This window comes from Haemorhous mexicanus, chromosome 8 (assembly GCF_027477595.1).
Source record: "Haemorhous mexicanus isolate bHaeMex1 chromosome 8, bHaeMex1.pri, whole genome shotgun sequence".
Taxonomy (NCBI): Eukaryota; Metazoa; Chordata; class Aves; order Passeriformes; family Fringillidae; genus Haemorhous; species Haemorhous mexicanus.
The window spans coordinates 27,752,150-27,780,085 of NC_082348.1; the positions used below are offsets into that span (position 1 = coordinate 27,752,150).

The 27,936-nt window shown below is 40.4% G+C and overlaps 1 protein-coding gene across 1 annotated transcript in view; it reads right to left on the minus strand.

Annotated features, from left to right (window-relative positions):
* Positions 1 to 27,936, minus strand: part of PLCL1 (phospholipase C like 1 (inactive)) — a 180,777-nt gene extending 152,841 nt beyond the window's left edge. Inside the window, exon 1 of the mRNA XM_059853356.1 lies at positions 27,428 to 27,936. Coding sequence (XP_059709339.1) covers positions 27,428 to 27,688 — 261 coding nt within the window. The 5' untranslated portion in view covers positions 27,689 to 27,936. The remainder of the gene's footprint in view (positions 1 to 27,427) is intronic.

Genomic DNA, 27,936 nt, shown 5'->3' on the forward strand with positions numbered 1-27,936 from the left:
GACCAAGATGACTAGCAGCTCAGCAGAATGTTTTCTTTGAATTTTTCACAGCTGAGATTTGTCTGTAGTTTGCTGCCTAGAGAATAGGAACCAAATAGCAAAGCTTTGTGGGCATGTAAGCAAAATTACAGTCCAGCTCACCCAAAAACTTCAGTAGAAAACACAATTTTTCAGAGACAATAAGATCAAATGGAGCCACAAACACTCTCCTAATGCAGAGAAGATGGAAGGGGTACATTTGCATTTGAGGGTACACACTTTTTATTTTACTTTCCTTACACCCCATAAAAGCTTTATAATGCTCATGCAAACCCATTACTCGTGAAAGTGAGAATACAAGGATATCAGTGTGACCTACACAAGCTGTGAGCAAATTGAAAAAGCAAAACTGATGCTTACTTACTTGTGATTGTGTTCAAGATTTTTTCAGCAAATTAGATTGCTGTTAGGTAAACTCTGACTAAATAGTGTTGACAAAATATTTTTAGCTCTCTTTGAACCGTATGTTTAGAAGTCATTCACGGTGAAGGCCAAGCCAATGAAACCATCTAATGATAATAATGATAATTTTGCTCATGAGCAAAAGCTTGCCTTTTTCAGTTTCTTTTACATTTGCCAGCTTTCCACTCCGAGCTGAAATTTTCCCTACCAGCTACCTGCCTTTAGAGAAAAAAGAAAAAAAAAAAGAAAAAAAAATTTAAAATACCAAAATAATTCAGCAGGAAAGCCAGGAAAAATAAGCTGCCTTGCCAACATCTGGAGAAAGGTCAGGAAAAAGTTTCAAAGGCATCATTGCACACAAGCACCTACACTTCGAACATCTGACTTTGTGACCTTAGTCTAAGACTATTTGAAAGAGCTTTTTGTGTGTCATGTACTATTAGATGGGGAGTCATGTACCACTTGAGCTTACCTCAACTTGCAGTTTAAAGCATATGTAGTGAAAAGCATACAGTGCTGTTGTTGAAAGTTGTGTTTTCCCAAGAAGGCAGAGATGTGGCAATCACTTGTAGAAAGCTTGTAAGAATTAGGCCCTAGAACATTGGTCTTTGTTTTCTGGAATCTGTTTCTATTAAAAAAAAAAATTATTGCACATACAGCCAAAGAGTTAAAGAACTCCTTACTTACTTACATTGCACAGCTGACACCTACCAGGAAACAAAGCAGAGTCCGTATCTGATGTCTGCTCCTCCCTGCAGCCTTCCAAGAACATCAAGATCATATAACAATATTCAGATCAAGCATGAACAGCAATGTAAGGGACAAGGAAATGAAGAATCATCTCTTGTCATCTTTGTGCTGTAGCAAACCCAGCAGAAGCTGAGTGTGTCAAGAAACAGAATGAGTAAGCAGTCAAGTGGGTGGTTCAATATGTTCATTTTCCTCCACTATTTCCATTTTAAGTGTCAGCTTCCCAAAATGTATTTAATTTGTACTATAAATTTTGATTTCCAAACGCTTACCATGCTGTTCAATGAAACAGTCTGTACATACACATGTGAAAGGAAATATTGCACAAAACCATAATGACAGAAAAGGCCTTTGTATGGAATCTGTTGCAGTCACATTTACTTCCTGACCTAAAAAAATGGTAAGAGGTTTTTTGGTTGGATGGATCTAAAGATAAATGAGAAGCAACCCCCTACCATCTTTCCTTCACTATGCAGTCTGCACCAAGCAACCATCCAACAACAGCAGCAGACTGCTGACAGTGTAATTAAAGAAGCTTCTGCAGGCTCTTAATCACAATTGCAGCTTCTATTATAGCAATATCCTTCTGACTTCTCATTAAAGCACAGCACTATGTTGGAATAACCACATTCCATCACTCCAGTTATTTAACCTTTGGGTTGTCCTGTAAATGCAACAGAATTAATGAAAATGATACTCTCAGGACAGCTTCATTGTAACATGCAGAACCCAAAGAAGATGAAAGATCCCCTGCCATAGCCCCAGGAGGAATGACAGCATTGGTAAAAGCCCACTCCTCCCTGCTCCCTGCCATAGCAGTCTCACCCACCCTACTCCTGGCTACTTCAGCAATATGAATCAAGTAGTTTAATCAGAGAGAAAGGGGTCAAATGTGAGAAAATATCCATACCCAAGTGAGCAAGAGAGAAGCAAAAAGGAGGGCAGCACATGGCAAATAGTCCCCAGCAAACGACCACAGCAAAGGAGTTTGCCAACCTGCACCCCTGCCAGCCTCATGCCCACCTCAGCAGGCTTCCACAAGACCACACAGCACTGTAGTCAAGGGTGCCCGCTGCAGTCCTGTCCTACATCTGCACACCATAAATATCTGCCTCCAGCAACAGAAGCACACCCACTGCAGCAGAGCCCCTGCAGAAATCCAGTATGGCAGGCATTTGCTTCAACCAAAGCTCAGGAGGCTCAGGCTGGCAAGGCAGCCAGTGAACTCCTTTCATCTCAGAGGTAGATGAAGACACAGCTCCCTAACACTGGGATACAGCAGTGAGCAGTGAGAACAGTGAGCAGTGAGAACAATCTGTGCAGCACCTGTACTGACAGAACCAGAGGGACAGCACAAAAAGCAGGTTCTCATAAGTTAGAATTGTAACTAGCAGTAAAGCAACATTTAATGAAAAGTAGGAAAACTCACCAATCCAAGCTCAGAACACATCACTACACAGATAGTAAAGGGGGAGAGAATCCCTAATGATACACTGCACACCATCAAAACCCATTACTCACTCTAGCTGAATGGGAAAGGGGAATTCTGCAAGCTTGCCATAGAGAGGGATATTCTGTACAAGCTCTAAATCTAATTGTCACTTTGCTTCGGAAATGCGATAAAAATGGTAAATAAATATTAAATAATTGATTGCAGACTTAAAGCTTCAATAATTGCAAAAACTGTTAACCCCCTTGTATTTACATTGTTAAAAACAGTCTCTGTACCTATCCAAATACTGCTGCAGAAGTGGTGTATTTGAAAAAGTACATGGAGCAGAGGAAGTTACTCATTATCAATACCATGGCCAGTCCTTCAGGTCTAGTTCTAGATCAAATATGTACTGGGGCAGATGCACTATTGCATTAGGAGAGCTGCAGGATCCCCTCCTGAACTGCAAAGTCCAGCAACAGGGGGTGACAAAAACTGCATGAGCAAAGTCCAGGATTTTTCTTACCTGCAGACAGAGCTCTCTTTGGGGAGTCTTCTGCTTCACTGACTTTTCTTTCAGATCACTACAGACGGAGTTGGAGGGTAACAGAAAGAAAAGCCAGTTTTTTTCACTTACAGGATGTTTTCCTCCCTGCCTATCAAGAGACAAGGTTGATTCACTTTTTTGCTGGTAAGGCTGGAGAACAGCCTGAGGAACAGAACTATTAGGATTAACTGGGTATTCCATAATCAAGAGTTTTATGGGCATTCCTCCCCAGTTGTGCAACATATGTGAAACCTTGAGTTTGCTGAGAACTGTGGCAGTTTTTAGGAGGTCTTTCCCTGATAGCACCATGAGTCTTACCTATGAATCAGTTTACATCAACAATGCTCACAAATGGAGAGGGATCTCCAAATCCTGTTTGCTGACAGCTGCTGCTAAATTCTAGTTCACAATTATCCCACTATTATACTTTAATAATTTATGTTGATTAAAATTATTTTCTCCAAGTATTTGCAACATCCCTATTAGCAGTGCATCCATTATGGTGGTTTCCCATTCAGGTTTCCACATCTATACCAGGCAGTGATCTCAAAAATTGCAGATGAAAGATCAGCTGAAACACAAACCCGGGTACAACTTCTGTATGTGATGAACCCCCTGATTTGAGACTGAAAAATATTCTGCTTTGTGAAAACATTGCCATCTGCCTAGCACTCCATTTCCTTATGAGCTGCAGAACTGCTCCTCTTGCAGTACTTCACCCTTTTTATCCTGTTTGTATAAATACTGGGCAAAGACATATAACAGCACTTGGTATGGGGAGAGGTCAAATAGTTCAGTCCCCAAATAGATTTTCTATAATTCAAATTCTACCTTGCTGCTTATTCCTATAAGCTACACCACTTATTCACAAAATCAAGTTATTGCCCACAGAGCCACAAACTTTTACCACAACTGACCCTGAATTTTTCAAATGCAACACTAAATTATGAGCTTAACAGTTGTCTGCAGACTCCAGAGTACACAGTGAAACCAATTTAGAAGGTTTTTTCTTAAGACCAAAGTAATTTTGCATAACCCTAAATTTCCTTCCCAAGCCACTTAAGACCACTGTGACACTTAAGGCCATTTAGACACTGGGAAACAGCTAAGACAGAAACAATCATTCAATTTTTTTTTTAATTTGTAAAGAAAAAGTTACTGCTATCTGTTAAAAAACCTCATTAAAAGTTTAAGGATGACACACACCCCTTGGGGACAAAAGTCTCACCCCAAGTGAAACTCTACATATTTTGCTTGTCTTTCTGTTCAGCAGAAGAGTGAGAAGCCCAAGTACACCCTGGAGCTGGGCCAAAGGTCCTTGTGCCCTCTGTGTACCCAGAGTGCCAGTGAACTCTAATTACTGACCTTGCTGATGCAGTCTGTGCTCTTCACACTCAGTCTCCTACCGAGGCACTGGACTTGAAATGTGTGAAGAGTCACAAAGAGATGATCTGCTGCATGTGGGCTCACAACAGACATGTTGCAAGCAAAGTCTTGACCCACATCATGTCAAAGACACTTTTAGATCACACAACATTTCATATTTCTAGTTCCTGCTAAATCCCTCGTTCGTGTTGATATCAGAAAAGGGATAAACAAATGCAACTGCTTGTTTTTAAATCTATATACAGTGAGTTTTACATGAATATGTGTCAGGCAAATCAGTCTCACATCCTTTCCTGACTTATTGCACATCTCAAATAGTCATCACATCTTTAAGAACAGCTTTACTGCTGAGCATGAGCTACGTGAAGCTAAATTTACATAGTGTTGTGGGGTTTATCCTGACAGTTTTAACTCAATCAAATCAGTTTGGACTAGAGCATGTAATTCACTTTTTAGCTCTTGGAAAGAAGGGCAAATAAATTCAAGATTAAGATTACAAAGTGGTGAGAAGATGTGTATATTTTTATACTTTATATGGTATTATCTGAACATATTTGTCCACACACAATGACTTTTTTCACCAGTCAAGAAAATTGCCAACTCAGAAAATGAATGTCAGAAAAAGAGGTCTAAGAAGAACCAGAAACATTTAGGTTGGAAAAGACCATCAAGTCAAACTGTAATAACACATTGGCATTGCAACACTAATGTTTATGCTTGTTTCATAAATTTATCATTCTCAGTGTGGACAAACAGAAAACCTTACTCCATCTCTGCTTTCTTCCTGCTTCTGAAAGGAAGCTTCCTGCACACAAAGTTTTACTCCTTGCCTGTATATACAAAGGCTTTAGATCACAGGGAACACCCTCTGTTTGAGCAACAAAGAAATTTTTCTGAATCTACAGATTTAGCTGTTGCTCATGGCAAATATCAGAGCTGATTTTACTTGCTTCTAGAAACAGTAAGATGACAGATCCAAACCAGGATTCTTGCACACATTAACAGAAGATGCAGCACTCAAGAATGAGATTTGTACTCAAATGTTGAGTGTGAAGACTGCAAAGATGTATCTACTTCAGCCATTGACCAAGACATTGAGAAGATTCTTCTTTTAACATTAACCTGTGAGACACAGGTTACCAGGTGTTTCTAATCCAATATTAGAATTGTCAGTAAAACTGCCCAAAGACACTTGAGATGTAAGCAACCTAGAGGTGACTATTTGGTGTGCATGTGGGCAAATTGTTTCAATGCCCTGTCTCAGTCTTTTTTTAAAAAATGCCTCCATTATTATCTCTGAAGTCCCATCCACAAGCGTGCAGTGGATTAAAAAAAGCAGTATCTGGCTTAGTCTACTTTTGTAGTGATTTACATCACAAATTCAGTGGGAGATCATCTGGTTGACGCAAAGGGCAAAGAACAGAGCCAGGCATACATAAGTGGTGCCTTACAAGTCCATTGCCATGATTAAAATGAATAATCCAAGAGATTAACCTCTCATTTCTCCAAGTACTCTAGTCCATACTGCATCACTCCGCAGCAGAACATACTGAACTTCAGTTTACATCACACAAATTGCTGGGGTAGGAATAAATATACTTCTTCATTACTTTAGCATTTAGACTAACATCTCTGTCTCAGTGACCATGTTTTCTTCTTCACCTGTCTCTGATGCACAGCTGTTGACAAATTCTGAACCTGAATTTTTCAGCAGAGCAGTATCATTTAGGAGAAGTGTATAAACACCTTTTTCTAACATAGTTCTTGCCTCAAAAAGGTTCGTCGAGTCCAAATTTATCTTTGAAATTTACTTTTATAGAAACTTACGTAAGAGCAACACAATTTAATAGCCCAAGCTTAGTTTTCTTTCCAAGGGTAGACACTGCTACTACAGTAGGTGCCACAGTCATCTGCCAAAGCAATGAGGCCTTTGCTACCCTGGAGTGTTTTGTTTCACACGTTTGTAAAGCTGTCAGCTTTATCATTGTTGAGAGGCTGCTGAGGAGACCCAAAGTCAATCAGGAGCATATCACAATGAGTACATGCAGCAGTTTCAGCAGCGAGGCTTCCTGACGTTGCTTCAGCACAGCAGCAGTTATCTTCTCTCACAGATGCCAGGAAAACTTATCCTTTAAACATAATCTCTAATTCATCTTGATCAACGTACATAAACATTTTGTAAAAACACTTCCACAAGGCCTAACTAACCATTTAAGGATCTTCCTTGGGTTAACAGCCAAAACCAAAGGTTTTGCTAAATAAGAACATATTAGTACAAAAAAAATCCATGAAAAGCCTCAAGTATTTAATTTACAACCAAGCCTGCAGTTCTCCATTTCCTACTTTCACAACAAAATTGAAAAAATGAAGACAGGAAGAGGAAGTAATAATTCACCCATCAGCTTTGAAACCTTTCTAGGCCTTGGAATAATCACCAAGACAGTATTTAGAGGAAGGTCGCACCCAGCACAAGAAAAGTTGGCCTTGTCCACCTCGCTAAAAACAGAACTAAAAAAAAGGAAGCAATCAGTTTCCATTTATAATTACAAAGATAATCCAAGAAATAAAACATTTTCTTTATGTTTTCAGTTAACTGGCTCTTTGAAATATCTCAATAAGAAATAATAAGCTAAAAGGCATCTTTCCCAAATCTTAACTGTGTAAGAGCTATATTACATCTAAATTAATTGCATCTAGACCTATTTTGACCCAATAGTTTCTAAACGACAAAAAATTACCAGTAAACTAACCCAAGGGAGGATGCTTGCTCTAAACCATCACATTCTGTTAATTTAATGGTCATGTTAGTGCATTGGTTTACCAGGCTGCTTTAATGTAGGAACTACATTTGACATCCAAAATTTTGTAGCTCCCAGGGAAAAAAAGGAAGGCATGTTAGCTTCCTTTATTTGGAACTGAAGGACTGTCATAACATGCTCTGCAGTAATGTTGCTTAACAAAGATGAAATAAAAATATTTACAGATTCAACTATTACAAGGCTTGGATCATCAGAAAATAGCTATCATAAAACAAAGCATCTGGAGGAACAGTGAGCAAAAGGACACTTCAGTACATGAACTCCATGGTAAGGCCAAACATAGCAACTCCAGTGAGGAGAAAATCAAGGCAGCTGGGATGGTCATTATAAACCACTGCAAAATAAATTAACAGGAGAAAGATAAGAAATGACATTTCTGAACAAACATCCTCTAAAAATTAGAGGCAAAATAATGTTCTATATGCCTTGTCCCATATCCCCTCAGCTGCACAGCCTCTGCAGCCTTCTTTGCTTCCAACTGCAATTCCCCACCTGTGAGAGCCTGAGGCTGCTCCTCACATACCCCGAACTCCCCAGCACATCCCCCCTGACTGAGCAGGGCTGCCTATCCCACTGCAGGAGGGAGAGCACCAACAGAGCTCCCTAGACAGCCTCCACACCCAAACAGGGAGCTGCAGGGACTCTGCCAGAAGCTACAAATTCCACCTCCCTGGCAGCAAGTTCAAAAGGATGGTCACAAACAGCATTAGCAACTGGACCTTGGCAAGAAAATACTGCTTAGAATATTTTGCAATATGCATCTTGCAGACCTTTTCCTCATACAAACTAAGTATGGTATTTAGAAACAAGAAACCAGTTCCTCCTGAAAATATATCCCATAGATTACCTGAATAGTTGTAATAGCCTCTTAAAAAAACAAACAAACAAAAAAAATCAGTTGGTTAGCAGAAATTGCAGATAGGACCTGAGAATTTCATTGCCTTAAATAACGTTCTGGCGGCAAAAATTAGTAATAGGAAGTTAGTTATGAAAACATTTTCATGAGAAGTACCATAGTTACACCTCTGTCAGTCAAATCAAAGTAATAGTTCAAACGGTTTTTTATATGCTCTAAAGCTCATACCTCCACCATTTGCTTCTTCAAAGGAAGAAAGAACTGAGAACTCTATTTATATTTTTACTAGTTTTGTGTCATTACTAGAATAGTCTTGGAGGGGGTTGTTTTAGCTCATATTTCTCCATCTTTGAAAAAAATATTAGAGCTTTTATATGCAAAAAAAAAACATTCAGAAGAACAAGCATCAGGAAGAAATTAAACCAGACTCAATTGCAGAATTTTCAATTGTCACTAATACCCACACTACACTATACCTTCTAGACCTGGCTACAGTAATGCAGATTCTTCTTAGTGCTTTTCATAAATTTTGCAATTACACCTTTTAATGAACTGGTTTTTCAATAACATCTTATTTAGATTTGACAGCCCACTAAAATAAAGGTTTTTCTGTTGAGCAGACCCTCTCATGAATAAAAGAATCTTTGAAGAATAAACAGGTTACCAGTTCAGAATCCATATATTCTGATATATATATATATTTATGTCAATTATATAATGTGCAGTATCCAGAATAACAACTATTTGGTGCCTAACACCAAGACTATTTCTCCTGGTGGTCTCTCTTGTGGGAGAAGAAGGTTTCACCACTTGAAAGTCTAAAATGTTTTGAGAAAGCAATCCTCCTTTTCTATAGTAACACATATGTCAAAGTATTTTGCAAAAGCAGCAGAAGTAGATATTGCGTAGTCAGCAAATTTTAGTTCACATGGTTGTAACCTTATCAAGCAAGATATATTTGAAAAACAAAGCAGAACTACACAGATTTTAAGTAAAATAATAACTGCTGACTTATGGTAACAGTAGCCTCTAGTTTTGCTTGGCTACAGAAGCGATCATTCTGAAATCCCTTTCAGTTTGTATCCAAAATAAATGTCTTAGGAAAGTTTATTTCCCCTCCTAAAAACTGCAGGTTGAGATTATTTAATCCCTCCTCGAAAACATGCTTAAAGTAACTCATTATGCTGTTCCCTCACTGCAGCTCTTGCCATTGTTTCCTATGAAACTGATTAGCATAATACTATTTGCACCCTTCTGTTATTTTCTTTATTCACTGAAGTATAGATAATTTCATTCTGAAAATATTTTCAAGGTAGTGTTTTTCTTCACAGTAAAAACTTATGATTTATAGGACCAGTAGAACATAACAACATTTGGGGGCTTCTTTCCAAAATAATGGAGTTTAAACAGTGCTGGCAAATTCCAAAGGCCATGTAGGAAGACAACTGAATTTATCTTTGAGACAACTCTGCAGAGCAGAGCAGGAAAGAATGAAATATCAGACAGTTCTGACTCCCTACATGGCAGCAGGAGGTCTTGATTTCAGGAAATAGCAATTAAAAATTTGTTCTCTGACTGAAGGGTTCCCAAATAGCCAAGAAATTTAGTTTATAGCAACACCTCTGTCAAGGGTTATTTATGACCTGCCTGAATTACCACACCACCAAAGCAGTTCCAGGAGGGGAGAGCAAGTCCAAAGGGAAAGCATCCAACCCAGTGAAAACACACAGACTCCAAGAGAGCAATCAAATACCACGGTGAAATTGCCTCGAGCATTGAAAAATTCAGAAAAATTATCGAGAACAATGAAGGCAAGAGAGTGTCATTATTGCACTGAAAAGAAAAATTCTGGGGCTAAAGAGACTCCATCAGTCTGGAAAAATATGAAGCCTAAATAGCTTCAGGACACATTCCAACAAAAGGTGAATGCTGAATACTAAGTAGGATCAGCCTCCAAGAATCATCAGCTTGGGAGAGTAACGTACACAGCCTCCACCCTTCCATGCAAAAAGGAAGAACCACTTGCAGAAAGAGAACATGACATAAAACCACTAAGATTTAAAGCCAACCGCTGCAGGAAGAGTACCTAACAAACTGCCACACAAAGCAGTACTTGTCATATTTGAGACAAAGGGGTCTACTTCAGCAAGGGGAAAGGAAGGAAAGTGTTTCCAAAGGAAACCCTGATTTCCCCACCTGTACAGCTGTGGCCAGCAGGGAGAGACTAGCTGTGCAGGGTGGGGCTGCAGCCAAACAACCCAGCACCAGAAACACTGTGTCCTCTTGAACCCCACTGACAGCAAACACAAAAGAGGTACCTGACATCCTCAAAGCCCAATGAAGAAGAAAATAAATTAATTTAAAAGTTTAAAAGTTTCATCCTTCTACAGAATGATCACAAAGACTCCTCTCATATTCAGTAAAATAATCTCTTTGCTGATCTTTCTCATTTGTCTCTCCAGCATACTCTTCTTAATCAGCATTGTAGACATACTGCTTTTGGGGAAGTTTATTTAAAAAAACAAACAACCTTTTATAGTGCTACATAATGTCCTTAGGGAGCATCTGCCCTTCCTTCTCTTACCATTAAACACACACATGAAGGATGGGGTTTTCATTTCTGAAACTATAACACGTGAACTAAAGACTCACCACTATGTTATCATGGCAACAAATAAAAAGCTTTCAACACTACTGTGGAGGTAAAAGACAAACACAGTAACTCCTACATGATCCAAAGTTAGTTTTTGCTTAAAAACTATCTAGCTTATTCCATATTCTGAAGTCATGGGACACTCAAAGAGTCTCACTTTTGTTAAATACAGCCGAAGTTTTTAAAAGCATGATAAAAAAGCCCTTACTGAGATTCAACAAGTCTGCTGACAATATCACACTGTCATTCTTAGTAGTTCAGTGCTGGCACCATAGTGCAACACTTCTGCAAGTCTTGGCAAACCCTACTGTTGGAAAGGTGCTGCAAGGTGATCTTGGGCAGAACCCCAAACACACTGAAAGAACTGGGTCAGTACTTAGCAGTGATCTGCTCAGGGACAGCAAAGATAAAAGAGTGACTAGATAAATGCATCAAAAGTCAAAACATGTCTCAGAGTTGAACCCACACTTAGCAGGGAATCACAGTGTCAGTGAACTTAATCTTTCTTTTTCTGATAATCTGGACTTCTATGTGTAGTTTTTACATCTTTAGTCAAATTGTCTTCCAGTATAGGCAAGGCCAAAGACCAAGATCAAGGAGCAGATTTTGAGTTGAGAGTAATGTGGTTATGGTGGAGAGTGAGTGGGGGCAAAAAAAAAAAAAAAAATCTGAGCAAATATTCAGAGGTTGAGCGCCATCACTGTGGCTTTTCCAGACACTTGGAAAACAGTGATCACATTGCAAATTATCTCGGAGCAGAATACATTCAAATCCAACATACAGGGCAAATACCATGATTATGTGGAAAAAATACAGCAGAAATACAGTTTTTTAACCTGACAATGTAATTAATGATCTTCATCATTAACTGATGACTGTTTGCTTTGCAGTAAAATAAAATGTTCTATTTTTAAGTGGCAAGATAAGATTGGGGAAAAAAAAAACAGGAAAGAGCAAAGGTATTTGGCCATAAAATGAGGTAAAGCAGCTATTTGAAAATGGCAAGCAGCCTCTGGCAAGGGCTAGAAATACTCACCCAAGACCACATTAGGTTCCACTGCAAGCATTCTGCACTGCTCCCTGCTCTACACATCCAGCCTATTTCCCAAGCTGCCAGACACATTCAGACATGCAAGGCTCCTGTGTTCCTGACTTTCAACACCAGGCACTGGCTTCACAGGATGGACAAACTATGGCTAGCCAGGATGAAGTTTTCACACATAAACTACTCTTGCTTATAGAAAAAAAATTACAGGAAAAGTGTTGTGGAAAAAATTTCACTGGGTTCATGAGACATTTTCCCCCCTTCACTGCCCCAGTCCAAGGGAAGGATTTTGTAGGTCCACCAGAAGCCTTTGTTGTCTGTATGTGTGGAGGGAAAGAATGTAAGAAAATAAAGACAGTGCAGAAGGTAGTCTCACACCTGAGGAGTTGCAGCTGTACTAATCACCAAAGATTAGGAACAGGCCTGCCCTTAACAGGCCACAGCTGTGTCCAGTAAGAAAAGTGCTACAAAAAGAGTGGGGTTAGCTGGTTGAGGAGAGCAATGGGGGTTTGTTGGTTGTGCTGTGAAGAGAGCTGGAGTTGTTGGCTGTGAAGGAGTCAGTGCTGTGAGGGGCTGCCCATGAGAAAAGCCTAAGAAGGTACAGAACCTTTCCAATAAGATGACAAAAGTATGAATATGTACTTCCATACTATCCTGTATCTCCCTGTATTTTGCCAGTAATAGATACTCCAACACCATCCTGAATATCCCTGTGTTTTGGCTCTATGCATACAGTAATTAATACAAGCAACAATTTCTCCAGCAGATTATTTATAGAGGATTACATGGGAAAGGTCCTTCCACCAACATTTTAAAAGCTCTGCTTTCTCTTTTGGCCAAACAGTCCTTCCCCTAGAAGTAACCATTTCACAACACAGAACATACTTTGAAGTGATCAGGAGCATGGAATTACTTCCTGAGCTGTTCTCTTCCAAGTCTCTGAATGCTCCTATGTGCAGTTATTTGGCAGTTAAACTTTTCTTCTTGTTTTTCCCACCTCTCTGAACAAGGTACAGTGGTGTCCTCAGGGAAGAAGGCACTCAGACAGATTTGTAAAACCAACTACAAATCCATTATCGTAATGACTCAATTAATTAAGCAGTTAGGCATGGCTGGAAGTGACCTGCTGGGAGAGACGGTGCTAAACTTCTCGTATAGTATATAAACTACCAAGAAACAAACCCTAGAGCAGTCAGCAGCAAAGGAAGCATTAATCATTATTATCACTGGGAACACCATGAAGCTTATCTTGAAAGTTAAAAAAGCACTTGAGAAAAGCAGCAATTCTCCCTGATGCATTGCCTGGATTATTTTACTGCTATTGAGCACTAAATCATCACAGAAAAGAGAGAAGCCTGGCATTCTCTGCTTCTTAGTGGCTCATCTGACACCATTAGAAGCTCATTTAACAGCTGTTATGTGTCCACCCATCTCAGGTCTTTCCAGAAGGATGCTAAATACCTCCCTGATGTCTTGAGTCTTGAATGCTCCTGAAGTTAGCCTCTCCAGCCTTTTTTAAAAGGGCCTTAAAATTATAAGTGCAATTGAACTGCTACAACCCATTCATCCAAGCATGACAGGTATCCCAAAAACCCTCCTAATGTAGTAAAATCTTTTATACAGCAACCAAAACACATATCATACATGCAATGGTAAAACAGCAAAAACAAAAAAGTTAAACTAAAAAAAGAAAACAAAATAAAACCACCAAACCAAATGGAAAACAAAACCCATTGTATTTTCAAAAACATGAAAAAGGGAGGAAATCTTCAAGTTTTTTACCTCAACAAAATCTGGTGTAGAGATTAATGGGTAGCCAAGTCACCTGAGAAGCAACTGATGATATCGAGTTATACAAAAATGCTGCATGTTTGCATCTTTTCTACAACATTACTCTTTCATATAATTTTATTTCATATTTGCATTCATCCATTAGTTCCTCTATTGGAGCATAATAAACCCAAAGGGGCAATACAAGGTTATACCCAAATGCTCCCCACAGATTCAGATATTAGCTTCTGAACTGGAAGCATACAAAATTCATGAAGAGAAAATGCATTCTGAACACCACTAAAATACAGGCAGGCATGACAACCAGCCCCAAAAAACCCAACCCAAAACCAAACACAAACAACAAAGAAAAACCAGCACACAAACTATTTTATTAATTCAACTGTATAGCTGACCTTCTACATACACAGCCAGGATGATCAAAGAACAATTTCCCCTGCCCAAACTGCAAGTAACTGCTATTTTTCTGCTGGGGGCATTCACTGGTCCTGCCCTGAAAGATGGAATTCATTTCTAACTCCCACTATCCAGCACTCACAAAGGTAACACTCACTTGGGATACCAAGCTCTTTGTCAAAGGCTCCCAATTAGTCTTTTCTACCTAAGAACCATACAAATCAAATCCTACTTTGGTGTAGCAGGCCAGAAGAACACACAGAACCTCTGGCTGGAACACCTCTGTTCAAGCAATTCTGCTGGCAAGAGGAGTGCTCTGCCACCGACATGTTTTATGAAAAATTCTTTCCTTAGGATTTTTCCTCCTGAGAAGCTGAGAGGCCTCAGGAACAAACTGCAAACAATGATTCTCTGCTGCTGTGGGATGCACCAGGTGGGTCTGTGATTGGTCTCACCTGGTTGTTTCTAATTAATGGCCAATCCCAGCCCAGCTGTCCAGACTGTCTCAGTCACAGACAAACCTTTGTTATTCATTCCTTTTCTATTCTTAGCCAGCCTTCTGATGAAATCCTTTCTTCTGTTCTTTTAGTATAGTTTTAATATAATATATATAATAAAATAATAAATCAAGCCTTCTGAAACAGGGAGTCAAGATTCTCATCTCTTCCCTCATCCTGGGACCCCTGTGAGCAGTGTCACAGTGCTCTGTATCTCAGTCTGCCACAGCAGCACGAGTCAGTCTGCACCTCTCTTCCTGCTACAGCAGCTTTTTGCAGAAAACACCAGCACAGGCTGTAGGTAAGCACACCAGTTTTACAGCACACACACACCAGTCTGTGGATGCAATGTTTGTTCTTCTTCATTCTCTGCTTGTTCTCATCCTTATTTTCATCTCCATCTTACAAGAAATGGGCCCGTGGCCCATTTGCATTAGGTCTTAATTAAGACCTAATGCAAATCACTATATAGGCACTCTAGTACCAGCTTTAGTTTTAGCTACCTCCTGATGACCATCAGTTCAAAATTGGAGACTTGTCCATACACAATTTTTTTTAAAAAGCCTTTCAAATAAACCATTCCAAGTTGTATTTACAGCATGGCAAAAAGAGCAGGAGACAGAAAAAAGTATTTCCAATATACGCAAGTTATTCAGCAGTGTAAACCATACTTGACCTTCTTATTCATATACTTCTGCTGCAATACTGAATTTAAATGGCCTTTTCTTCCTTTTGAAAAGAAGCTCTATCTTCCAATAACTAACACATTTAGTTCTTGGATTCATGCAAGGAAAAAACACCATAATTTCCCACTGCTAAAATTATGCAATAATGCAAAATTTTGTGCATAAAAAGTCAATTTGATACATTCTGTGAATTTCTACTATCATGCAAAGCATATGCACTGCTTATATGCATAGATGAAGGGGAAGATAATAAACTGAGCAAGTGGGAACTATGTTCTTTAGAGCATACACATATCCAGACACAAACACTTCAGTGTTTTCCTTGAGTAGTATTTGGACAACTGTGCAATGTGTGCTCCTGGCTGCAATATGCCACAACACAAGCTAGAGACATTCTGCAATCCTTGAGTAGGTGTACAGATAAATAAATAAACAAAATGGTATTTCAAATGAAATATTAAGTTCTAGATTATACCCCACCAATGGTGGATTTCAGCAGGGTCCTATCTTTTGCCTCACAACTGCTCAAAGCAGAGAGAAAATGCTGCAACCTTCTTAGGTTAGAAAGCTGATATTTCTTCTCCTGGTGAACAGAACACCGTGCCCACACTGTTCCTTTCAAATCCTCAAATTTCTAAAAACTATGCCAAATGCACTTGCAGTAGGATATAGCTAGCTGTTTATTCAAGCTGAGAGCTGTGTATCATTGGAGAAGTTAAAAGCTGGTCTAAAGTGAGATACAGTTTCCTCTTTGCAGAGCAGGGCTGTGTGGAAGCCAGGCACCAGCTTTATGCCAATTTTCTTAAGTAAGCTAAGAAAAATGTGTGGTCCTCCATACTGGGAAGGCAAGGTACTGCAATACAGGATAAGAGTGTACTCATAAGCTCTAGGGGTTTTTATTTATCAGGATTTAAGTCTTGATAATTTCAAAAGGAACAAAACTGCTATCTTCCCCAGACATCACAGGCACTGCCACCAGCAGGTACAGGGTGCAGCTTCCCAACATCTCAGCTCTGTGCTCTGCATTGCCCCCTTTTAATACTCTCCCTGTTCCTCTCAGTCTCATCTCCTCTTGGTAAATGGGATCATCCATCCAGCCCCAGCTCACATCTAAACATGATACTGGCCATTAGCCCTCAGAAAGGTGAGCTCTTTGGGCAAAGCCACAAGATTTTATCACAAGTGCTTGTATGTCAGCATTTCACAGCACATGGGGACATCGTTACAGTCTTTTCGCTGGTCAATGCAAATGAGGATGTTAACCTCATCTCATTAAATCAACCTTTTTTCCTATCACTTAAGCTTTACCTGCTCCCCACACCCATGCCCCTCCCAGCAGAGCTGCTGAGTCTAGGCAAAGCACGATGCTTAACTCACATTTCACTCTCCCAAGCCAAACAATTTACTTATCCTCCCCCATCTACTGCTGCAGCCCAGCTTCTTCTGCAGGAAAATACCACAGCCCTTGGACTGGTCTATGTAATCTATGCTCAGCACGAGGATGTAAAATAATTTAAGTAGTTATAATGGTTACAATTTTTAAAAAAGTCTTCAAAGCTGGAAGGTACTGCTGCAGGGAATCTTTGGCAACCAAAGGTACCAGGAGATTGTTCTGAAGGCCACAGGCTCCAATTTGATCTCAAGATCAAACAGAGATTTGGATCAGTCCATTGAAATCACTCACTTCTAAGCACTAGCCCTGTCCATCAAAGCAGTGTACCTCACTACCATGTATGAGAGTACCTCCCTTTCATCCATAAGGATGCAGCAAAAGAAGTATTGAATATGAACAGAATTATAAACCTGCATCCAGCACACAGATGCCACAGCAGCACTGCCAAGCAAACAAATGTATTTGCTGTGAGTGAAGTCATCTATTTTTTTATCAGTTCTAATAAAAACTTTGTCTTTTTTGTGCTTCTAATAAGAACAACTTATCTAGAAATAATCCCCCAAAATTCATTCTTCAGCAGTATTAGCGCTGATATTTAAGGCCATGCAGTTTTGCCAAACAAACCTTGCCTAGCTCAAAGTAGAATCAGCATAACATAATTAACCACATTTTCAGAGTCTGAAAAAGAAAATTGTGAGGTAAAATAACAGGGTTTAGTGATTGGCTATTTGTGTTCAATCCAATCCCTCCTCCGTTAATGGCAATGGGAAAATTGCCACTGATTTCAGACTGCAGAAACTATGTTTATACTGAAAATCTGCATTGCTTTAGGGAGCAACTGCCACTGTGACTCATAACACTGAGGAAGAAATTCACAAGCTACGTGAATGCCATAACTTGCATTTCCCAATTCATACACAAATACAACTGATTTTCCACAACACGAGAAGACAAGCTTTCCCTCAGGATACAGCCATGGATGTCCCAGGACAAACCTGTCCTTACTCCTGTGCTTGGGTGTCACCCACAGAGCAAGGCTGGCTCCAGCAAATGAAGGCTCCATTCCCAATGAAGGCTGTGCTGCTCCCAGGCAGCCTAGGGGACAGGGCTCCATCTACCACTGAACACAAAATGTTTGCAGAAAGTCTTTCTTCTTATGTTGCATGGATTCCAACATCTATTTTTTAGCAGCGCTCAGAGAATTTTTTATGACAGTATTTACATGAGGTAGCCTGGAGGTGTGTCATACTCCAATAGAACATAGTACTTTTATTAAACTATCACATTTGCTACATTAATGCAATAACCTCCTACATAATCTCATTCAGAAAAAGAGGAAGGATCTTACAGCAATCTATTCACAGTGCTTTCTCCGGATAGCTCTCGCTCCAAGAGTTCAGCAGTCCCTCTAGGTGAGCAAATGCAAGTTCTAATCAGATATTCATAGAAACTGTTATAAAATCAAATTAGAAGAATAAAAATAACAAAAAAAATTCACATGGGTCTTCCAAGCAAAACCACAGCTTATAAAAAACTTAAATGCAAGAACCCAGAACTCATCTACATTTATGATAAGTGTTGCTCATAATGCATTTGGTGTCCTAAGAGAAAAATTAACATTAAGTAAAAATTATCCTTCTCCTTCTCCTATGCAAGTAGGCTAAAACTGACAGAATCACCAAGATCATCTATTTTCTCAAAAAATCATCCCAACAATGTAAATAAAACTAAAACATCACAGTGACATTAAAATTCAATGGTAAGCTCACCTAAATGCTACAGGGGTATGGAAAGCTTAATAGGTGATGCCCAAACAGGCAGAAATCTTCACTTAAGAAGAGAGAGATGCAAGGAATATTCACCACCAAGCGGTCAAGAGCTGGACCAAGGCAGCCCTCAATTATCCTCCCATTGTTCTCTCAACCAGAGCTGCCATAAACGTTTGTGGCATAAAAACCCTCTGGCTTCTGGCAGCCACCTTGTGCCCTTTTCCAGTTCCTCAAACCTGACACCATTCAGCAGCCAGTCCCCTGAAACACCTACACACCTCTAGCACGGTACATGCCCAAAAGACCACAAATCCAGAGCAACCCAGCTCAGGCAACGAACTGTCATTTTCCTGTGTGACTTTCCCAGCAGCAGTGCTCAGAGCTGCATCTGCAAATGTGATCCCCATGGCTGTGCTGAAAATTCTTCCTCAAATTGTAGTCCTCCACCTCACCCTTGTCCTGCTTGTGCACCCTTGGCTGACTCCTCACTCTAGTGCCCAACCTCCCAGCCAGGCTCCCTGGTTTTATTTCAGCCTTGCCTGCTCCCCGTGACAGCCGTGCTCTCAGCAGCACTCTGATTACACATAATCCAATTTTCTGAATTTCACTTGAGTTTCTAGACATGCTCTCACCCTGCTCTGGCCTGTGGCTTTTCTGGTGTACTCAAGCACTAGCATCTGATTCCTGATCAAGGAGTTTTACCTCTTATTGCTATTTACTTCCTGCCTTTTACTTGCAAGCAAGGTGCAGCTGTCATTCTCAGGCAGTCTCCAATGCACACTTACTCCTCAAAATGCATTGACTGCAGTAGGACCCAATATCACAGAATTTCTTAAATTCATGGCATCTTCTTCATCAATACTCCTGGCAGAAGTTTTTGTCTGGCTGCTTGTTCTTCTGGTTTGGTTTTTAAGCAGACACACTCTCTAGAAGATGCATCAACACAAAATGGAAAAAAGCCCACCAGTATACACAAAAGCAAGATGGATACTGACACATTTTCATGAGCAGCAGGCATCTCACACCACAAGTGCATCCTGCATTTTACTTAAGGAACTCCCTTTTTAGTTGTATTAACCCTCCAAACTACCTGAAAGAGTGAAATAGCATTAAAATTTTTCATAGTCTACAATCAAAACAAATTAGCAATCCATTATTAACCCACCTAATGAATTAAAAACATCCTGTGTCCACCTAGAGCATAATACAGTTAATTAGGTCCAAATGACTCTGGGAGAATCATCCTTGAACATTAGCTTAACAGACTTTGGGTCCATAAAATAATAAATGCTGAGCACTGCACTTTACTCTGAAAGGTATGCAGTTGAGCAGCCAGCTTCATACTGAATAGATTTCCAAGAGAGATTCTTACTGCCCATTCAGAAGTTGTATCCCAGTTACCAGAACAAGCATCCACTGAACAATGATGATGTGAGTCCCAATTACTGACCACTCTGCATCTTCTACAGCCACTTACACCCACACATATCAAGGTATGACAACTCTGAAGCATTCAAACATATTTCCACTGTGAACAAATCTCTGAACAAAGAACTGGGCAGCAAACACATGCTCCTTTTACCCCTTCAAGAAGTACCAAAGCAGCATAACATAGGTCAACCTGAAGGATAACCAGGATCTAGCAGGAGAGAGAGCTTCTGGAGAAAACTCAATATGACTAATGAATGTTTTCTGTAGCTGTTTCAGCTGGGATTATCTAAAACATGGTGTGTCAGTACTCCCCTGAGCAGGCCACCCAGCAGGGGAATCCAGTCTTCACAGTACACATTTACAGCTAGAATATATATTTTTAAAAGCCCTCAGTACAGTAATACTTGGGTGCCAGTTGGCTTTTAGACTGAGATACACCTTTAACTAGGCATCCCACAATAACATTACCTGATGCATGCAGCCTCAAAGAATAATCCCAATGCTAATTTCATTGATGTAAGTGGCTCTGGAAGAGGAAGAATATTTTACCTCAGTTTGATTCCAGTACAAAGTCTTAATGGTCAGAGACTTTCAACTTAATAAATACACACTAAACAGTGAACCACAACTGAAGATATTCATAATGAAGATATTACAATAGTCTCAGCAATGTGAACACATTTCAGGAAGGGGGTTAATAATCACTTAAAACTTCGGACAAAAGACTCTTCCAGACATCAGGATTCTACATAAGTAGGCTTCAAACCCCAGAATATTTATGATACAGAAATATTCAAGAACAAGGCTTTGATTGTAAATACATTTCCAACCTATACAAAGATCTTTATGAGTCTTCAGAACATGTTAGCATTTAGTAAAGGCATTTAGCCATTTGTGGCACTTATTTTTTTAATCAAGTCCGAGTAGCTCTTGAATTGTCATGCATGTCAAAACCTTCAAGTCACATTAGCAAAAAAAAAAACCAACAAACTAGCATACATGTGTTATTAAAACTAATATTATTCATCCTTTGTCATATCTTAGAAAAATCACCCATCATTACCAGAAATTACACCAACCCATCAAATATGCTGATTAAGTTTACAAGAATGACCAGCTAAATGGTTCACCACAGCAGATGTGTTATTGGTTCTACAGTAACTGCCTGCATTTCCACATCTACTGTAGGGAAGAAAAGAAAAAAAAAATATACCATTAACTCAAAACATTTTTGTTACAGATGGCGATGATCTCAGTGGAACTACAAAATGAATAAAATATTAGCATGAGAAACAGGATTTGCATCTCCACACAGATATGAAAACTTAATTTTATTAACAGCTGCTTAACATATTTGGAAAGCAATAGAAAGCTTTCCTCCTCTGCCACTGCTCTGTCCACCAGCCCCAATACTTCATCAAAATAATGTTTTTAATCATTTGTGTACTTCTGCACAAAAGTCTTTATGCACATAATTTAAAAACAAATCAACAAGTATCACCAACTTCATCTCTTACTCCCAACCTTAACAGCTCCTACCTCTTACCTAGAAAACCTATCAAACAACTTCCTGAAAAAACCTGCCAGAACTTGTGTTTGCAGACCACTGGACTTGCTGTTATCCTACAGAAAGGTCACCTTTCAGTAATTCCAGTGCAAGACACTGAAATGACCTTGACTGCTATGAACTGGTACGGACAAACACCCCAAACACAAGGCTTTATCCATCTGTACCCACATGTTCCCTGAGATCACTGCTCACGTGTTACATTATGTGCCAAGTGGAACCAAACCAAGAAACATGGACTACTACTAGCACAGTTAGCAGACATTTTTGCTATAAACTTCAAAGGAAGCAGTTTGGCCTGGATGTAGGTTGTTTGGGTTTGTTTAAAATTGTTCAAGCAGTAAAGTTTAGACAAGTCAGTGTAAAGGCACCCATTAAATTTGAGGAGACTTTTAGCCAGATGAGCCTTTAGGTCAGCTTCCCAAGACCCACATGCCCAAATCTTGCACGTGAATCCTTTTATATATAGTGGTTTTCATTGCCATGATAATTATTATTGATAGCTTGACACAAAAAAATTCCACAACACCTCAGTCTCTCTCACTACAGTGTTACCAATTTAACCACAGCTATACTGGATCTACTGATGTTGCTTTAAGAACAAAGAGGAAAGAGATGGAAGTTAAACCCCAGTCTGAAATGCCCACTGCCCCCCATGAGAATATATCTTAGTGATAAACACAACAGTTCAAAGAAAAACTGCCCATCTTCACTGATACTAATTACTGGCCATAACTCATTTGACAAAAGCAGGTCTATAACCAGCATTTATTCTGTCCAAAATAGTCCTGAATAGATGCTTAAGGAAAAACAGTGGCATATGAAATTGAGGTGAAGTCTTAAGAAAATATAAACAGCTATGCCACAGCAATCAAAAAATATCTTTAAACCACTTCTCTTCTGTAAAGGTGGCAAACATTAATTCTAAATAACTAAATTAACAAATTTCTAATTTTATACTAGCAGTAATAGAAACCAGTTTCCTGGGTCTTTTCACAATTCATTTAAGTTTTTTTAAGAAACAGATACTGGGTTAGATAAAGTTTAACCTAGGCTGGTATCCCAAGATGAGTACATGCCTGGGGAGACACAAAAGAAGCAAGGAAGTACAAAGTGGTGGATTCTTTGCTGTGGCTTCCCAGAGTTCAAGCACTTGTAGTTTAGAAACTTTCAAAGCCACATGCTTTTGGTGCATTGCAAAGCTCTCTTCATCAATTTGTCATTTCAAACCTGCTCAAACCCATTTACATGTCTGACTGCACAGATTTCTGGGGCTGTAAAGTACATGATTTACTCACATGCTGCATCAGGAAATATTGCCATTTATTTTCAACCTGCTGCTAAAGAGCTACCACTGCCTTTTTCCCTGACTCCACATTCTGTGAAAGAGAACAAATATCAGTTCCCTGTTTCCCACAATGTTTGGGAATTTACATACATGAAAATATCACCCACCAGTTACCTTTTTCCAGATCTATCTGGTGAATTTCCCATTTTGTAGCAGTCTTTGCATGGCTAGACGTGTCATTCTTGCCCTTCTAAATGCCTTTTTAGGCTCTAGCACATTATTTAATGTAATCTCAACTTACATATTCTCCTTTTTTCCTTCTGGTACATATACATAGAAGAATGCATTCATGATAAAATCAGCATTGGACTATCAAGTAGTTTATCAGCTTTAATGAATCTTAGATAGTCATAATTAAAGATTATTAAGCATCAAGTGCCTAAATGCAAGCTTACACAACAAAAAGCTATGTAAAAGCTTCTGGAGAATCATTACAGTTTTCTGAAAACAGTCTTAAATAGTTATGTTGCATAGACAGACGTGGCATGTATTTAAAATACTTGAATTCTGTCACCACACGTCAGAACAAAGTGAAAGAAACTAAGCCTCACTGCCTTCACTGCAGAGGGGTTTTTTTAAAGCTGAGAACGTCAAAAGCATAAATACGAGTCTTGAAATAAGACAGCTGGCTATCTTGATACACTTCCACTGATTAATTAAATTGCAAAACCCTGAAACTTGCAGTTCTTAGGCTAGTAGGGTATTATAAGCAAGGATAACTCAACGGGCTTTTAAAGGAAAAGAAACCTCTACATGAAGCAGGCAAATAGCCTTTGGAAGAACTTCAGTGAAAGGACTCACAGCTCCACTGTGACTGAAGTTAAAGTCTGAGTTAGAGAGCCTGCAGCTGCTACTTCAAGTTCATTTCATGGGCACAGTCTGCTGCGTTATCTGCTACAGTATCTTAAAACAAAGATCCAGGAAGAAAACAAACACATGATCCCAAAAGTTTGTCTTGCATGCAAACAAAGCAGAGAGAGATGCCTGATAAGGACTGACAGAGAAATATTTTGGTAGAAAGCTACAAAGTGTTTCAGTAGCATTACATAACAAATTACACAGCCTTCCTACTCATTTATTCAAGTGCTCATACATGGCAATGGCAGAAGGAACATGCCAGAAGGAAAACAACATTCATTTACTCTGTTTAGAGCCCCCTACACAGGAAGGCTTGCAAAACATTAAATGCAAAGAAAGCAGAAATCCAGTTCTCCAAGCACTGTCTTCTGCTCTCCTGGCCTAAAAGTGGTCACAATTATTATTCTATGTGCAAACAACTGGGCCTGGATTATTCACAAGCAACAACAACAAAAAACAACCACTTGGCAAACCATTTAATCAACACATACTCCATCTTTAGACTTCCTAGAAAACAGGTCAAGTTCTATGATATCTTGCCATTTCTCTAGTTTTATCTCCAAGCATTCTTGTCTGCTGATTTCAGGTTCCTCCTGGCAAACTCCCTTTCTCGTTCCAGTTCTGTAGTAAGACCTCTTACCTCTTCCTTGCATTAGAAAAATAACCACAAAACCAAAACACAAAACCTAAAAAAAAACCAACTAATGCACATGAGTGAAACAACCTAATGCACAAGGACAGCTACAACTATTTCTCATTAATCTTATTTTACATGTACCTCAATCTACAAAGCTGCGAATGTCAGCAAAGCAAAATGGGAATAACAATTTTCTGGCTACACTTTGTTCTTTTTGTACAAATGAGTTCTCTTGTTTCTGAAGCCAAATATAGAGCACATGAACGCACTGAAGATTATTGAGAGGGGTTCATATTTTACTTGCAATATATGCCAAGTGGATTTTGCTGCAGGGAAGGTTTTTAAAGCAAGTCCCTGTTCAGCCTTTGTACTTCACAGTTATACTGTGGGTGGCAGAACACTCCAATGTAAGCAAGTCTGGCTTCCACTGGAATTGAACTCTCAGATGCTAACCTTGAGAATTCCAGAGTTCCAAAAGACAGCTGTGGAAAAAAATGCTGTTAGAGGTGTACTTTGACCACCTAAATTTATAGAATTTTAACTTTTTCACTTAATTGAGCAAGACCGCTCATGTTTAAAGTACACCTTTAAATAGTTGAGAGATAAAGGGGAAAACAGAGCAAGAGTGTTCAACTCCTGCAGAGTAAGAGCTTGTCCTTGCTGTGCAACTTCCTTTGCTTTCTTAAGTCACATTTTTCTGCAGATAAGATCAGCTTAGAGGAAGCAATGGAATACCGTTTTGACTACAGATTTATATGAACATATGGACATTTCAGATTAAAATAAATATAATAAAACATTAGAAAATTCATTTCCCTGTAAAACATAATGGTTGTGCAGAAATCCTGCATGCTGAAGTCCTGAAAAAAGAAAAAAATGTAAGTTGGAGGGTTTTATCTTAATTCCAACTAAAATTTGCATTTAACACCTGATGAATATGTCCTAGTACATTAGAAATTCCTGAAAATGTAGACAAATACATTATTTAATTTCTACCCAAAGGTAATGGTATTTCCTTGTATAATGCCAATGGAAAACTGTGATTCAAGACACTTTTATATACCACTGAGATAACCTTGAGGGAAAAGAAATGCAATGCTCTCTGTGGGGTCCCAACACTGTGCCTTAGAGATGCACAGCCTGTCAATTCTCAAGTTCAGACACCTGCTATGAGACACAGCCATGTTATCTAATTTAATCCATCTATTTAACATTTAAATTTAACATTAACATTGGTATTTTTCATTCCACTCCTATCAAAAGACCATTCCAAACCCTTACAGGGCCCAAAGTAACTTTCTAGGTTCAAGACTGGATCTACACATAAGAGTCCTCTGCTTTTGTCCAAGAAATCTACTTTTCCCCTCATACAGTATTCAATCCAGAAACCTTATCAGCCCATCCTAGCTACCCTTCTGTGCATCTGCTCCAGTTTGAATGCACCACTCCAAACACAGGACACTGAGTTTAGCCAGTATTTAAGATGATGCCTTACCAGTTCCTTGTATAAGAACATTAATACTTTCTTACCTCTGTCAGGAATCTTCCTCCTTCTAAACACCATCCTGAGATTGCCTCAAGGAACTTCCTCCAGTTAGAAGAGTGATCGTTAGCACTATGTGCTGACGTGCTGATCATTATCAGATGTGCTAAACTATCAATATCAATCTACCAACCAGTAATGAATATGCTACCCAGTCATTAACAATTATACACCGTTTATGACATTAAAACACACCTACCACACAGAACTGGTCTAATCCGTAAAAATAATGATACATTTTTAACTGAAATCCAAGATCGTCTATTTTCAATTTTTGAAACCTTCACACAATTCTAAGAGAAAATATCATCTCCTCACCATACAGTTACAGAACATTGGTCCTGATTTAGCAAAGCATTTATACATTTATGCAACTTCAGACTGGAAGCATTCCCATGTAAAGACATAGTAGATGTCTTTACAAAACTAAAACCACCCTTAACGCTTTGCTGGACTTAATGGGTTAATACTTCAACGTGAAACTTGCAGAGGACCCTCGAGGCTCTTTTGCATTTAACCACCCCGGTCTCCTCTGAACGTTTATAGCTTTAAAATGCAAAAAGCAAGTATTTCGCATATCTGTTCTTCCGTTGAATGGACATATTGAGCTGCAAGAGCTAAGTATGCGGTCCTGAGCTTCCAGCATTAAGGTAGAGTTCTACCCAGCGCTTTCACACATTTACAGATGAGAAGTCTTCTTTTCCACTGTTCTCCCGATGCCTTCCAAGTGCAAATCACTAACAAGAGGATCACGTGTGACCATATGCTAAATTAAGTTCCCCCAGGAGATTTCATTCATCGGTTCCCCAGAAACTGGCGATTAAGCCTACATACTTGCCAGGAGATGCCATTTAATTCAAAACTATTGAGTTTATTAAAAAACATTAAACCGAAAAAAAAAAAGCAAAATCAACATAATCATAAAACCATTTTCCTTCCCAGACAATAACAAAGGCAGAGGCTTTAAGGTCACGCCCGACGTGTTAATTTCACATTAAAGGTGCTAACACCCGGTGCTGCTCCGCAACAACCTGTACTACAGCCCGTCTCCAAACACACCTTCTGTTAATTTGTGACACTGCATATTTTGCTGCTCAAGAGCTGAAAAAGCCAGCGCTGTAGAAGCTATTCATTCTGCCTTCCAGGTGCTTCATAAATATTAAATAAGAACAGATACGAGCTATGCAAAAACTTTACAACTCGGCGGGAAGCAGCCCCATGGGTCACGCACGAGCGTGGGTGGGACCCCGACCTCTCTCAGCGGCGGCGGGAGCAGAATCCCATCACAGACCGAGGAGAGCCGCTCCGCCCGGGCACGCATCTTACCCCGGGGGCTCCGGGGAGGCGGCGCCGCGGCCCCGCCGTCCTTGCTCGCCGCAGGCAGGGCAGCGGCGCTGCGCGGCGGAGCGGCCGCTTCACCTGCGCAGAGGGTGCGGGCAGCCCGTCCCTGGAGGGGTCCCACCACCCCTCTGCCCACCCCGGCCCCCTCCCACGGGCAGGGATGCACCGAAGGGCGGCTTCAGCCCGGGTAAGCCGGCGGCGGGACCCGCGCAAACTTCCCGGGGGAGCGGCACACCCTTACCTTGATGATGCTGCTCCTCCGCGGGGTGGCCTTGGCCGCCTCCAGCAGGCAGGCGTCGGGGTCGGGCGCTGCCGCTGGCCCCAGGCTGCCGCCGGGGAAGCGCTCCGCGGTACCCACGGCCGAAACGCCGCTCCGGCGCTCCCGCCTCCTGCCCCCGGCGTCCAGGGATGCCGGCTCGGGTTCCTCTTCGGCACGGTAAGCGGCGTCGGGAGGAGCACGGCCCGCCGCCGGCTGCTCTCTGCCGCCAGCAGCCTCTGCCATCGCCCCGCCGAGCGGTGTCAACTTCTCCGGGCAGCTGAGAGGGCGGGGGAGTCGCACGGACGGAGGAACGGACGGCGTCCCGCGGCGCTCCTCTCACGGCACGGCGGCGGCAGCGCCAGCTTTCCCCGGAGGAGCCATGTCCGTCCCCGGGGCGGAGGGTGCCCGCACGGGACTCCGCGGAGCCAGAGGAGCGGGGCGGGGGACGCGAGGAGCGCGCAGGAAGTGCGGCCACAGCCCCGCGCTGTTGT